The sequence below is a fragment of the Corticium candelabrum genome, chromosome 19 (genome assembly GCF_963422355.1).
Source record: "Corticium candelabrum chromosome 19, ooCorCand1.1, whole genome shotgun sequence".
Lineage (NCBI taxonomy): Eukaryota > Metazoa > Porifera > Homoscleromorpha > Homosclerophorida > Plakinidae > Corticium > Corticium candelabrum.
In genome coordinates this window covers 3,542,436-3,557,290 of record NC_085103.1, presented here as the reverse complement: position 1 = coordinate 3,557,290, position 14,855 = coordinate 3,542,436, and the positions used below count along the sequence as shown (strand labels likewise).

The window sequence follows — 14,855 nt, the reverse complement described above, 5'->3', positions numbered from 1 at the left end:
CACAGTCGTACATGTTCAACTACACGCAACTGCAAGCAGCATGTAGCAGCAGGTGGAAGTGGCAGCTACGCTTCCAAACGGTAGTCACATGTACACACGTGACCGGAACAACATGGCGTTGTGGGAAGCAGTACGTGGAATTGCATGGCAGCTGTTGACTGATACAAGGTGACTTTTGCACATTTCTAGCTGGTGGGTCAGTGCAATTCTTCGGACAAGAGCGAATCGTTTGGTGTGACTCTCGTCGTTGTAGCTGCTTCGAGTGAGGCGCTAGCCTGGCTGACAAAAGTGAAATGTGAAATGTGAAAGAATAAATCGGGTTTTTTTACTTGCCGATAGCTGGCTTCTGAGGCGCTTAGTGTCAGCGGTGATAGTCTGGCTACCATTAGGAACGTTTGAAGTTGAGCGCTACGTGGGTCCGAGATCTCTGTAATGAGTTCTGAGAGATCTGGTTCGGATGCGTTTGGATACTTTTGTATGGGGCGCCATTTGATAGTATGCGTGTGTTCTATGTTAAAGAGTACGTACGACATACAGTTCATGTCCATTGATTGAGACTTGTTTTGTTGTCGTGTACAATTTGCTCTATTTCTTAGGATCTTTGCACCTCTGACAAGTTTCCATGGTCGTTCTGTAAGATTCCACTTGGACAGTGGTTTTGTATAGTTTGTATTTGCCAACCAGAATCTTCACTGCTTGGTCGAGTACATCTTGACCATGTATATCAGGGTCTGTATAAAATAGAAAACCATCACATACACAAGTACTCACATACGCACGCGCGCGCACACGCACACACACACACACACACACACACACACACACACACACACACACACACACACACACACAAGTGCCAGTGTAAGCCTGTTAAAGGAAACAAACAAACAAACAGAGAGACAGAGAGACGGAGAGACATACATACAGAGAGACAGACAGACATACATACATACAGACAGACAGACAGACACACACACACACACACACAGACAAACAAACAAACAAACAGACAAACAGACAAATAACCACACAAGTAGACAAACAAATTGACAGACAGACAAACAAACACACAGACAGAAAAACGGATGAACAAACAAACAGATGGACATACAACAGACAACAAACAAATAAACGGAGATAACTACACCAACGTTGGCAGCCAATCTAAAGTCCAACTTGAGTCTTACTTATAGCCAGATGGACATCAAGTGCCGCTTTATCTGTGGTAAGAGACCAAATATGCATGTTATGCACCGCAATAACTCCATAAACACTCAGCAAGTCAACAGTAATGTCATCAAAGCTCAGTTGAGGAGGCGTTCCTACACGCATCACAAAATAAAATCAATAAATCTACACGTTGCTAAACATTATACATCTTAATTAATATCAATATTGTTAATTAAATTGAGAAATTGCGCTAAATGCGTCTAGAAGGTCAAGTACCTTCCATTAGGACGTGCACTGCATCCTTCATTACTCTGAATGTCGTAATCATGACCACAGCAGAGAAGACAAACGTGCAAATGGGATCGGCCAGAGACCAGCTCGGCTGGAGTAAAACAGCATATAAATTAATTAACAACATAAAAAATTAATATACACAAAAAATTAATTTGTTAATTTTTATAAACGTATTTTAGAAATTTAATAAATTTATTTATACATCTATAACTTCTTGAACAAAAACTCACAGCAACAGCAAGACATCAATTAATTAACAACATACTAAAAAATTTAATATGCTCAATTTAATTAATTTGCTAAATTTTTACAAATATATTATTTTATAAATTTATTAAATTGTTTATACATCTACTAATGACCTGTAAGTGATCCAACCTCAATTGCTAAATTGATCAAGTACTAGCCACTCTTATTGTATAGCACTAGCAACCCCTTGCTGATGCAGTTCTAGTCAACATTGCCTAGCACTAAATTTTAAACTTAATTTTTGGATTAAATTTAATTAATTAATTTACAATAATCACAGGGCATGTACCGTATTCACTTACCTTGTATTTAATGATGTAAGCAGCTAATAGTACGCCTATGCTAAAACACAAATCGCCAACCACGTGGATGAAAGCTGCTCGAACATTGAGATTCTCGGGTTTGTGATTATGCTTTTTTGTGCCGTGACTATGACCATGAGAGCTAGAGCCATGAGAATGGCCATGACCATGAGGAGGTCGCAGTGCAATACCAACACTAGAACATATTCAGGAGTTAAAGTGTGTGTGTGTGTGTGTGTGTGTGTGTGTGTGTGTGTGTGTGTGTGTGTGTGTGTGTGTATGTGCGTGCGTGTGTGTGTGTGTGTGTATGTATGTATGTGTGTGTGTGTGTGTGTGTGTGTGTATGTGCGTGCGTGTGTGTGTGTGTGTGTGTGTGTGTGTGTGTATGTGCGTGTGTGTGTGTGTGTGTGTGTGTGTGTGTGTGTATGTGCATGCGTGTGTACGTGGTGTGTCACTGTATGTGTGCGTCCATGTGCGTCCATTTTTGTGTGTGCGTGCGCGCGCGTGTGTGCTTGCGTGCGTGTGTATGTGCGTGCGTACGTGGTGTGTCACTGTGTGTGTGTGTGTGTGTGTGTGTGTGTGTGTGTGTGTGTGTGTGTGTGTGTGTGTGTGTGTGTGTGTGTGTGTGTGTGTGTGTGTGTGTGTGTGTGATCTGGTCTCAAGAAGTTTGAGGATGAGACAATGAAAAAATTAGAAGAACGACGACACATACATCAGCAAATGGCACAAGCAGTAACTACAAGTCAATATGTATGCGCCATTTGTCATCGCGATTGTCATTCTCGTATTGGTCTCTATGCACATGAACAAGCACACAAGCGATGGTTGAATTCTAATCAAATAGAGAAGTCGTGAACTCGTACACGATTGCAGACAATGAATGAATGAATGAATGAATGAATGTGTGTGTGTGTGTGTGTGTGTGTGTGTGTGTGTGTGTGTGTGTGTGTGTGTGTGTGTGCGTGCGTGCGTGTGTCACATACATTATGTTCACCGCCACACCAATGCCTGCAGTTATTAGCATAATATCAGCATCAATCTTATAATCACGATGAACGACCCGAAGCACAGCCTCATAAACAAGAATCCCAGACATAATCCATATAATCTGTATAGAGATGACAGCACCAACTATTTCTAAAACAAAACAAAAAACATGTAAACAAGACATGCTTATACACATGCGTAATATATCATGACAGTGGCCATGTGATGTCACATGTCTATGTCTAGGTTGTATCTAAGTATGTGTCCATACAAAATGATCAGTGTAAGCACCTTCTAACGCTGTGGTTTGACTGGTTTGAACTTGTTGAGACGTGGTAAACTTTGACACAATATTGTCTCAGTATCTTCGTAAGTGTCTCCCCTTCATCCCTACTTCACGCCTTTATTAATTAATTAATTAATCGGTCACATGGTCCTCTGTCCTCCCACTGTCTACAGCCTGTCCGCACTGCTTTGTTAACTAATATAATAAACTATTGCGCATCTCTCTCACCAGCCCTATGAAAGCCAAACGACATCTTCTTCGTTGGTTTCCGTCCGGAAAGCCACATGGAGCACAAACTGATGACATATCCAGCCAAGTCTGACATCATATGAGCTGCATCAGTCATAATCGCCAAACTTCCAGAAAACAAACCTCCTAAACATGCAACAATTCATCCCAATCACATCGTGACGTCACAAAATCCGACGCCCTACCCAAAATTTCAACGATCATGAAAACGAATACCAGCATAATGGCTACGATCAGTTTTCTTCTCGCCACTCTATCCACGTCGCCGGGTACTTCACGTTGGTGGCAGTGAACGAGATCTGTAGAGCAGTCGTCACTGACACACACAACAGTTCTCCTCCTCGTCAGCACGGACGTCGACCTCTCTTGTAGGTCATCATGATCACCGCCTGCGAACACGGTGTCGGTACCGCATGCGCCATAACCACAAAGCTCTACATTCCTGACTCTGTGTCCAGTCTTTGACAGCAAGTGAAAGTCTTCACTAGATTCGTTCACATTCCAGGACTCGACCGGACTGGTCATTCTTATTAGAGGCGAGTGCGGTAAGAGAGGACTTGACTCTTCTGATTCAAGTTTGTGGTCGTCCGACACCAGCGGTGACTGCTCTGACATTACGGTGCTCGAGCTAGCGACTGACGGTCACTACAAATTGTTAATAATTCTAAATCTGCGAGATAAACAAGCTCGTGGTAGGTAAGCCTTTGACATCTACTGCAATCTCCGACTTGAGAGGAGCGACTCAAAGAGAGTTGTTCACGTGAAACTTCTCGCCTCCTACGCAAGAATTCTTTAGACGTCTTGTACATGTGTTGACTGCAGGATCGGCTTTTTCCTGGCGTAAAAGTTCATCGTTGGTACGAACTAATTAAATTTCTTTGACAAACGTTACAAGCCGCCCGATGTGAAACTTGTCGGTGTGTGTGTGTGTGTTTGTGTGTGTGTGTGTGTGTGTGTGTGTGTGTGTGTGTGTGCGCGCGCGCGCGTGGGTGTAGCTTATCTGCTAAAACGCAAATGGTCCAATCACCAAGCAGTGTTCGCATTTGGTCGCATACATAGCAACCACAGACCATGGCCAGCATCGAAGTCACAAGGCTTCCATTGTTGAGATGGCCAGACTGCCAGTTGACATCCAACACAATAAATCAATCAATAAATAAATAATATAGACGGACTACATAGAAAAGTGCTAGAAAAATCCTTCAACAACAAAATCGAAAACAAACGGAAGTATTGAATGTAGACAGATAGGTTATACGGATTATGGTCATCAACCACGGGTACACTCTATATCTGTACACTATAATGCACTAGAGTGTATGCATTACTGAACAATCACAACAATCATTTGAAAGAATTGGTGGTAAGACCTAGACTTCTACATCTTGATTGGTGTGACTATCCACTAGTGTCACTAACATGACAGCATGTTACCTCTACTCACTGTGATTATCACAGACTGCTAAGTCACAACCTGTTTTCACGATTACTGCAATATGTTAGCATCGCTACAACCTACCAGCCCAGTCTGCTGGTCACTCTTGGCAGCTCCGTCCTTTCTGTACACATACCCACATTGGCCTGACAATCTACTTCTGACAATCTGCTACCAACAACACACCCAACAAATGACAGCACACAAATGCATGCAGAACACAGCAAACCAATACAAGCACCACGACAGCAATGCTCTCTACCAAGCAGATACCAGATTGCTAACACAGCCACGCTGCCCTACATATGCAACGAAAATGGCAAACCGACATATCATTACGTGACAATGGCTACACACACCTACACAACTACAGCAAAAGAAGCCAAGACGACTCAGTTGCAATCCTCGACATTAATTCCAATACTCTCTACTGCAGGACTCTACATCACAATAGAATATCAATTGCTTATCTATAGCAACAGGCCTATATCAAAGCAAGTTTGTCAAATGAAAAATCATTAAGTCTGGCAGAATACGAATTTCGATATTTGGATTATCACTACTAGAGTATCTATCTGTGATACTTCTATGTCAAATCCTCGCAACGAACACACGTTTCCATTGTATCACGATACGTTTCAACCTGTATAGTTGTCTTGTAGAATCGATATTTCTGAACTAGAAGTTCAGTGGCAGCGTCGAGTACATCTTGACTGTGAAACTTCGGCTCTGTGAAAGACACAGAATGCATCACACCAAGTAATGATGTCACGCATAGCTTGATATCACGTTAGAGAAACTGTCTTTGTAAATGGATGTTAGATGACACACACACACACACACACACACACACACACACACACACACACACACACACACACACACACACACACACACACACACACACACACACACACACACACACACACACACACACACACACACACACACACACACACACACACACACACACACACACACACACACACACACACACACACACACACACACACACACACACACACACACACACACACACACACACACACACACACACACACACACACACACACACACACACACACACACACACACACACACACACACACACACACACACACACACACACACACACACACACACACACACACACACACACACACACACACACACACACACACACACACACACACACACACACACACACACACACACACACACACACACACACACACACACACACACACACACACACACACACACACACACACACACACACACACACACACACACACACACACACACACACACACACACACACACACACACACACACACACACACACACACACACACACACACACACACACACACACACACACACACACACACACACACACACACACACACACACACACACCAGTGCTCCAAATAAGGAAAAAAAGTTGGCTGGACAAAAACTCCGACCAAAGTAGCTTTTGACCAGACTTCTGCCAAATTTGATTGGAAGTTCACTATCATATATATATATATATATATATATATATATATATATATATATATATATATATATATATACACACTATATAAAGCTCAAATTGTCTCTGTGTGTGTGTGTGTGTGTGTGTGTGTGTGTGTGTGTGTGTGTGTGTGTGTGTGTTCGCATTTGGGGGCCACGTCTTTTGTCCGTTCGCAACCGAAATCGGTACGCACACTCAGCACGCACAGGGTAAGGTTTGCGCAAAAAAAATTAAAAATTATGCACTGGGTCCCCTCTCGAGGGGTCAACCCCCGCGTAAAATTTCTTGATGACGCAAACGCTACACATTCCAGTTCATTCAAACACAAGCCCACACCAGTCCTGTGTAGACCGTATGCATCGTCATCCTTTGCAAAGCTTCGAGCAATCGAATATCTCTTGCCGACGAAACTTACTCTTCTAGCGCTTTCGTTTCTCTCCAAATTCTGATTGCATTTGCACCGAATCCAACCTACACATTTTCTGCAGCAAGCACTACACGGGGAGTGTGTCGATTTCTATCGAAACAAGCGCGAAGACCAAGATTCGAATTCATTCAGCATATCCGGGACCTCGCAACAAAGATTGCACGTGACGTGTCCACAGACCTATCTGTACACTACAGTATCTTCACGGGCCATGTATACTAGTATATATATATATATATATATATATATATATATATATATATATATATATATGCATAATATATTCATAATGTATCCATACACATAAAGAGCTGTTGTCACTGCTGTGTGGACTTCATGATGCAGCATCATGCACATGTACACTACCTGTACCTCTTTGAGCCCTAGCAACCAGATTAGTAGGTGCCATTTGGGGCATAAAGCCCACTGCCTTACTGAGATAGCAATTAAAGGAGAACTATCACCAAAATCAACTATCTCTCAGATAAAAGCTGTCACTTCATGACGCAACCCTTTACTGCAGAAGTTTACCGTAACGAAGAAATAAAGCATTGAAATTACCTGCGTAGGTGTGTTTAGTACCCGTATGTGGCATTAGCATAACTCTGATTGTTGGCTAGCAAGGAAGACCGATATCTGTGCACATTTCAAGGTAAGGATTGTGAGACATATGTTGTCAAGTTGTGATTTATTGACTAAAGCAAACTGGGACCCCAAGTTATCACGCAAGTATCGACTGTGGCAATACAACCTCAGAAGGAGACCCTTCTTAGATTAGTTCATAGATCATGTCTCGCTGAATTTTGGGTGCGTTAGGAGCACTTGGTATGGTTAAACCTAAAGTAGTTACTTTGAGAGAGTAAGACGTTGTGTACATACGAGGAATCGTCTGAACAACTCGTTGCCGATTCTCTGCTTATGTGGCTGTCTGGACCGTAGGTTTCCTGCAGGAAGATACCAGGCCTTGTATCTTTCTTTCAACAAGTTTTAGTATTTGGTGAGAGTTCTCCTTTAAGGTTGTTTCAGGTAACTTGAATTAAATTTTCAAAACCTTGGCACTCTTTCACTAGTTGTGTTGCATAATGCAATGAACACAAACACCTAGAAACTGAGCTGCGTTTTCATTAAATATTTATGTTGGATCTCTTCTCCAAATGTGAAAGCGCCTGCTGCCCAAAAGAGGCAATTCCCATCCTTTCACCATTACTGGTAGGTAACCAGACGGTGCTTCTTCCGGCAGAATTGATGCCGCAAGATTGTCGACTCTGAAGGAACGTAAAACAATCGTCAGGAACTCAAACGCAGTCATCAAAAAACAAAAGACAAGTAAAAGTTAGGAAGCTAGACTAATTGACTTGTGATAGCCCATGGCACCTATCATCAGTATGTGAAACTATGCCAAGGGGTAAAGCTTGCTATAATTAGAAAGAAATGAGCAGTGGCATAGTTGCAGGACTACACTCAACGGATGGCTGGCCAAAGGACTGGGATGGCTACCTTACCTAGACACATTCAAGACCTGCAACAACTGCCAGAAAAATGAATTCAACCCAACCACATGTTAACACAACACCCAACCAGCTGTTTGTTATTGTAAAACACCTAAAGACTTAAACATGTTACCTTCACCTGTGACCACCTGTGATGCTGCAGGCATAGGATACTGTTAGTCCAATGCCCTGCTATACGGTAACTGGGCACGACGGCGTAAGAGGGTCTGGTACGAGGCTAGTCTCGCGTAGCCATGCTAAAAGTTACATGCTCGACAGTTTGCTCTAGGTTGTTCTAAGCTCACATTGGTTAACAACATCAAGATTCCTTGGGTACAGTTTAGATTGATTGACCGAACTAGGATGTCCTCGTATAGATTCAGTTGCCCGGACAAATAGCAATATTGATCGGACATTGTCCGATGTCCGGCCGTTATTTCAAGCTCCACATGCACGCACGCCTGCATGCACATGCACACAACACACACACACACACACACACACACACACACACACACACACACACACACACACACACACACACACACACAGTGTACTCACCTATTGCTAAGTGCACATCGAGTGCCGTTTTGTCTGTTGTCAATGACCAAATGTGCATATTGTGGACTTTCATGACGCCGTAGATACCAAGTAGATCGTTTCTAATAGCATCAAAGCTCAGCTCTTTTGGTGTCCCTACAAAGTAATTTGCTACCTGACAAGCAAACACTTACAGCATTAGAGACAAAGTCACAATTACCTTCCATAAGAATGTGAAGACCATCACGAACGACAGTGTATGTCGTACCGAGAACCAAAACCGAAAATATAAACGTGCAAATGGGATCCACTATGGACCATTCAGGCTAAATGACACAAACAAATTAATTAAAATTGGGCAACCAATATCATGCAAGCACAAAAATGCATGCAAAGACACATGAATGTGTTGAAAAAGTCAAAATAAATCTTGAATTTATTGATTACCAACACAAACATCAACAAATTAAAAAAAACTAGACGGTTTGCATTGTGAGTATGAAATTTTATTGCACGAAAACTATTAATGGCCAGACGCCAAACTGAAAGCAATAAGTGGCATAGATCCTATTATCATGATTAGTCAATATTGAATCTACTCTAATACTGACACATGACCACCAATAACATCCACCAGTATTTACAATTTCCTTCTAATACTGACAACACGCTTTATAAAAGCACGTCTACACTAGACCAGAATGAATCACAACCTGGTGCTATCATGCTCATCGCGATTCAATTGGGATAGCCAGCGTCACACTGCACTTTGTGAACAATACCTCCGTGTCTTATTCGGTATCACGTGACTGATGACTAATGTGTATGTGTGGATTCTTTGCTTCTGGAAAGCATTGATACGTAAGGCAAAAAGGTTTAGATGATCCTACTACACCCGTAGCATGTGAAGGTAATGTCCACCTACTGTATTCCTAATTGAATTCAACCGATCATGAAACCACCTCCCAATGTGGATTGGATTTATCGCAATGGAATGGGGTCCAGTTGCAAGTGCAGGCATGACTTCAAAGTCAATGGCTTTTGAGTCGGTGTAGATTGACTCATCATGAAATCAGAATAACCTAATATCTCAGTCTAACAGACTCCATGTTGTTAGCATTTCATGGTGTCGTGATGATCAATCACAACATAGACCTGCAAGTCAGTCACTAGCAAGTCATCACAAGGTACAGTACATCTACATAACATGGTTAACCACTCTCTTTCAATTGTTTCTCCACTAGCTTCAGCGCATAGAGAAGATACTAATTAAAGGTGCAGGGTCACACTTCGACATGTGCACCTGAGCCAATCTCAAGTGACGTAGTTTCTGCGTCGTAGTATTGTACGTAACATATGTTCAAGTGTCCTGGCAAGAAAATCAGTTTCAATCGCCAGTAAGCCCTTCAAATGCTGTTAATATGTTGCGCATACGAAAGATCAATAGACAAAACCTACTGCAAAACCAGCTACTCAGGTGTTGATTGACGAGCACGGCAGCAGTGTAAGCTTTAAACAATACAAATTATTGCTGCTCGCTGTGAACTGAGTGCGCTTGGTTACTCTGAGAGAAAGACGTGACTATGGCAGATGGAACATACAGGAACAGGACGTGTGCTTTCTGGTCACGTGCAGAGCATAAAGAACTCCAATCTGGCTCAAAGTTCAAATTTTACCGAAACTGCAGTGTAGCAACCTCAGTTTGCGGTTTTAGAAGAACAATTCCAAGAACTACATCTAAAACCCTAGAATTTAGCTACCAAAATCATGATCTAACGCAACCTCATACTGCAACGTCTTAATCGTTCCAATTCAAGCTACACAGAGAGTTCAGTCAGCTTTGCCTTCACTGCAAATTAGAACGTCTAAGTCCTCACGGTTACTGAGTGTTTGAAAAAGTGCACCCTTTTCAAGGGATGCAGTGCGTATGTCCGAGCGTGACCCTGCACCTTTAAAGTACCAAAATAACACAAAATGTGATTGATGAGCCACAAAGGAATACCAAGGTCTACTGATAATTAGATGTATTACATGGCATCACATAATTAACGAGTGGCTTCACCTTGAATTTTATGATGAACGCAGCTATGACAAGTCCTAAACTGAAAATCAGATCGCCGACTACGTGGACAAATGCAGCTCGTACGTTTAGGCTCTCTGCCGCATGATGGCCATTGTGATCATGACTGTGACCATGACTGTGACCATGACCGTGACCATGTGGGGGCTTCAACACAAACCCAATTCTATGAAATGCAATAAAAAGACAATAAGAATCCTGACATAGCATTTGCCATTCATCATACCACAAGTACCAACCATTGCATGCACTTAAAATACATTTTTATTGCACAATCATGTTACACACACACACACACACACACACACACACACACACACACAGACACACAGACACACACACACACACATGCACACACACACCACACACACACACACACACACACACACAGACACACACACACACACACACACACACACACACACACACACACACACACACACACACACACAACTATTACACTCGATGTACATGGATTAAAAACTCAAGCACAAAACGTAACCTACATATCTGGTTATCACTTGTAATGAAGTCAGTCTACTACACTGCAGCAAGCGTGCACAGCAAAGTCACACACCACATTGCAACTCATTCCTTGTTGCTAGTAGTTCGAATAACAATATGTTTGCTAGTCTTGTTAAAGAAAAACACACAGACACAGTCGTACAGACTCATGCTAGCATAAACAAGTAACAATGCTAGGGTATGAATTCCTCTTACATGACATTGACCATGACTCCTAGTCCGGCAATGACAAGCATCACATTAGCGTTGATGTCGAACTCGTTCTGGAGTATTCGCACAATTGCCTCGTACATCAAAACTCCTGCCAGAATCCAGATGATGAGAACAGATCCGAGCGCACCAACGATCTCTACAAGCCAATGATAGTACACAATAACACTACACTAACAGGTCAATTACGTATATAAAACATAAAATCTCGAATTCAAACATTACCTGCTCGGTGAAATCCAAACGACATCTTTTTTGTTGGTTTTCTTCCCGCCAGCCACATGGAACTAAGGCTAATGACAAAGCTTGCAAAGTCTGACAACATGTGAGCTGCGTCGGTCATTATCGCCAAACTGTGCGCAAAGTATCCTCCTGTACAAACGAACACGAATCAGACACGTGAACCACATCACATCAAAATCATTAAAGTCTAAATACATGGCTGTCTGATGGTGTTTGTTGAGACATGTGAACATAGTAGACAGTCTGATAGTCTAACACAAGGCGATTATGTTACTAAGCATTTTCTTTGTTGATGCATGTGATAATACGAAAATAATGAAAACCCTGGTAAGAATAATGTGATGCCTGTTGGTTACTGCTTTTACCCTTACAACTACGTCAACCGATGCTAAAAGATCATACAAAATACTTGCCATTTTGTTTGAACCAAAAGTTCATCACATCACACAATAAAAATTGCCAATATGTGTTGCACTGTTCTAATAGCGGCAAACCCTACTACACAGACAGATGTATTGTAAAAAAATCATTTTACTGTCTAAAAATGTTTTACTATATACAGATACTTAGGGGTCGTCCATATGTTTCGGCATTATCACGAGCTTACAAAACGTATGCTTTTCTCTTCCCCCTCCCCTTTCCCGAAAGTGTTTGCAAAAAATGCTGATTTAACCTCAGACAACTTCTACACCGTAAGAACATAAACCAGCATAAGAAATCTATGAGCACACTAGAGGATACAGAAACAACACTGTACCTTTAATTCATATCTAAAATACGACTCTTCGTTGTCATCTCTAGTTTCCGAAAAGCTTCTCTCAAAATGGAATCCTTCTCATCACTCTCAACCTTCCTAAACTCCGGTGCCTTCCTGACAGCATCTTGCCTGCCATAACTGGTATTTAGAGAAACAAAGCGTTAATGAAATGCTGATAGGCATTGACAGGATGCATATGGAATTCCGCCAATTTCCCTACTTTCTCCATTAAGACACAAGGCAAAAAGAGAAACCCGGATATCGGTCATTAACCCGGACTGCTAGCAGTAGCAGTAGTAGGTATTAACGTAATGATTATTGGTTTGACCACGCGAACCTGTGTGTAATGCCATTGAACTACCTCGGTGAAAATGTCCTACACATGTGCTAGAACGGCATTTTTCCAAAGTGTACGTCTAGTTTTTACTCCCTCCCCAGCATACGTTTCGTACGCTCATGAAAATGCTGAAAAATATGGACGATCCCTTACTGTTTAAAACGCTTTCCTGTATACAAACATCTTACTACCTAAAAATTTCGTTCTGTACACAAAATATTTTACTGTCTAAAAATGTTTTACACAAACATTTTACTGTCTAGAGATGTCTTACTGTATACAAATATTTTACTGTCTAAAACTGCTTTACTGGATACAAAGAGACAGTTTACTGCCTACACTTTCTTTCTGTATCATATACAAACATTTTACTGTCTAATAATGTCTACTGTATACAAACATTTTACTGTTTAATAATGTCTACTGTATACAAATATTTTACTGTCTAATAATGTCTTACTGTATACAAATATTTTACTGTCTAATAATGTCTTACTGTATACAAATATTTTACTGTCTAATAATGTCTTACTGTATACAAATATTTTACTGTCTACAATGTCCTACTGTACACAAATATTTTACTACCTAAAATTTCTTTCTGCCCAAAAATGGCTTACTGTATACAAACGTTTACTATCTACACAATGTTGTACTGTACACAAATATTTTACTGTACATAAACAATTTTTTTTGTATACAAATACTTTACTGTCTAAAGTATACAAATTTCTTACTTACACAAATATTTTACTGACTCTAAAAATATTTTACTGTCTAATGTATATTAAAAATTTACTGTCTAAAAGAGTTGTACTCAGTAACTGTATACAATATTTTACTGTCTGTAGATGTCCTACTATATAGAAATATTTTACTGTCCAAAAATGTTTTACTGTATACAAACATTTCACTGAAACTACATAATAGCATGTACTATATACACGTATTTACTGTCTAAATATGTTAAAAATACATTCAAAAGCCACAATGGCACCAACCCAATGCTTCAGCCGTCATGAACACAACCACAAGCCCTATAGCAATCCTCAGCTTTCGTTTCGCCTTCCTATCAACATTTCCCTTCACCTCGCGCCCGTGACAATGCGTCTGATCCGTGTTACACGCCTTGTTGATACACAAACAGGTAATAGTCGCAGCTTCACGTTCACCAATGACATCATGCATCTCAATACAATCACTGCCTTCCGCGACCGCTCTCTTCATCCTCCTCAGTCGTCGACAGCACGTCTTCTCACAGCCTTCTCCCCCACAACGCACACCACGAACCCCGGTTTCTACTCTCTGTTTTCTCCCCTCAAAATCCGTCGCCAAATCCAATGACTGAATGGAAGCGATGAGTGGTGCGGTCTCTGGGGTGAATTCCTCGTCCGCACTAATGCTGGGCACACTGCTGGACAACCGAGAAGGCAGAGAAGTGTACTGGAAACCGTCGGAAGTGGCGAGAGTGTCGCTTGGAATCGAGTTGTTCGCCATTTGGCCCGAAAGTTAATTGTGAATGTCGAGCCTGGCACTTTGGACCGGCTGTAGAAGCGTTCAGAACGTAGGAATCGTATAGATTTGAAAGGCTCGGTGGCTGACAACGCAGTTATGTCGATAACCGGCTTTGCGTGTGCACGTCGTGTGCACGCATTGACGTGCGCAAACGTATGCGCGTGCATCAAATTAATCCGGGAACTTTCGTACTTCATAATTCTAAGGAAAAATCATTAGGTGGACTTAATTAATAATTAA

The 14,855-nt window shown here is 41.5% G+C and overlaps 2 protein-coding genes across 2 annotated transcripts; both read right to left on the bottom strand.

Moving 5' to 3' along the window:
• Positions 1–474: 474 nt before the first annotated feature.
• On the bottom strand, positions 475–4,464 carry LOC134194740 (proton-coupled zinc antiporter SLC30A2-like). The gene is made up of 7 exons (XM_062663692.1): positions 3,723–4,464; positions 3,517–3,663; positions 2,999–3,152; positions 2,016–2,211; positions 1,447–1,552; positions 1,188–1,322; positions 475–731 (listed from the first exon to the last, which is right to left on the bottom strand). Exons 1-7 carry the CDS (start codon positions 4,150–4,152, stop codon positions 586–588), a joined length of 1,314 nt encoding a protein of 437 aa, XP_062519676.1. The 5' UTR covers positions 4,153–4,464; the 3' UTR covers positions 475–585.
• Positions 4,465–5,371: 907 nt separating this feature from the next.
• On the bottom strand, positions 5,372–14,753 carry LOC134194739 (proton-coupled zinc antiporter SLC30A2-like). Its single transcript, XM_062663691.1, has 7 exons — positions 14,102–14,753; positions 11,989–12,135; positions 11,749–11,902; positions 11,011–11,194; positions 9,169–9,274; positions 8,970–9,104; positions 5,372–5,701 (listed from the first exon to the last, which is right to left on the bottom strand). Exons 1-7 carry the CDS (start codon positions 14,595–14,597, stop codon positions 5,559–5,561), a joined length of 1,365 nt encoding a protein of 454 aa, XP_062519675.1. The 5' UTR covers positions 14,598–14,753; the 3' UTR covers positions 5,372–5,558.
• Between the last annotated feature and the right edge of the window lie 102 nt (positions 14,754–14,855).

Coding starts and splice junctions, on each gene's coding strand:
- LOC134194739 (XM_062663691.1), bottom strand. CDS start 14,597: ATGGCGAACAACTCGATTCCAAGCGACACTCTCGCCACTTCCGACGGT. Junction 9,275..11,010: donor CGTTCATCATAAAATTCAAG/GTGAAGCCACTC, acceptor TGTGTCATTTAG/CCTGAATGGTCCATAGTGGA. Junction 5,702..8,969: donor CGATGTGCACTTAGCAATAG/GTGAGTACACTG, acceptor TGTCTTTCACAG/AGCCGAAGTTTCACAGTCAA.
- LOC134194740 (XM_062663692.1), bottom strand. CDS start 4,152: ATGTCAGAGCAGTCACCGCTGGTGTCGGACGACCACAAACTTGAATCA. Junction 3,664..3,722: donor CATGATCGTTGAAATTTTGG/GTAGGGCGTCGG, acceptor TTGCATGTTTAG/GAGGTTTGTTTTCTGGAAGT. Junction 1,553..2,015: donor CTTACATCATTAAATACAAG/GTAAGTGAATAC, acceptor GTTTTACTCCAG/CCGAGCTGGTCTCTGGCCGA.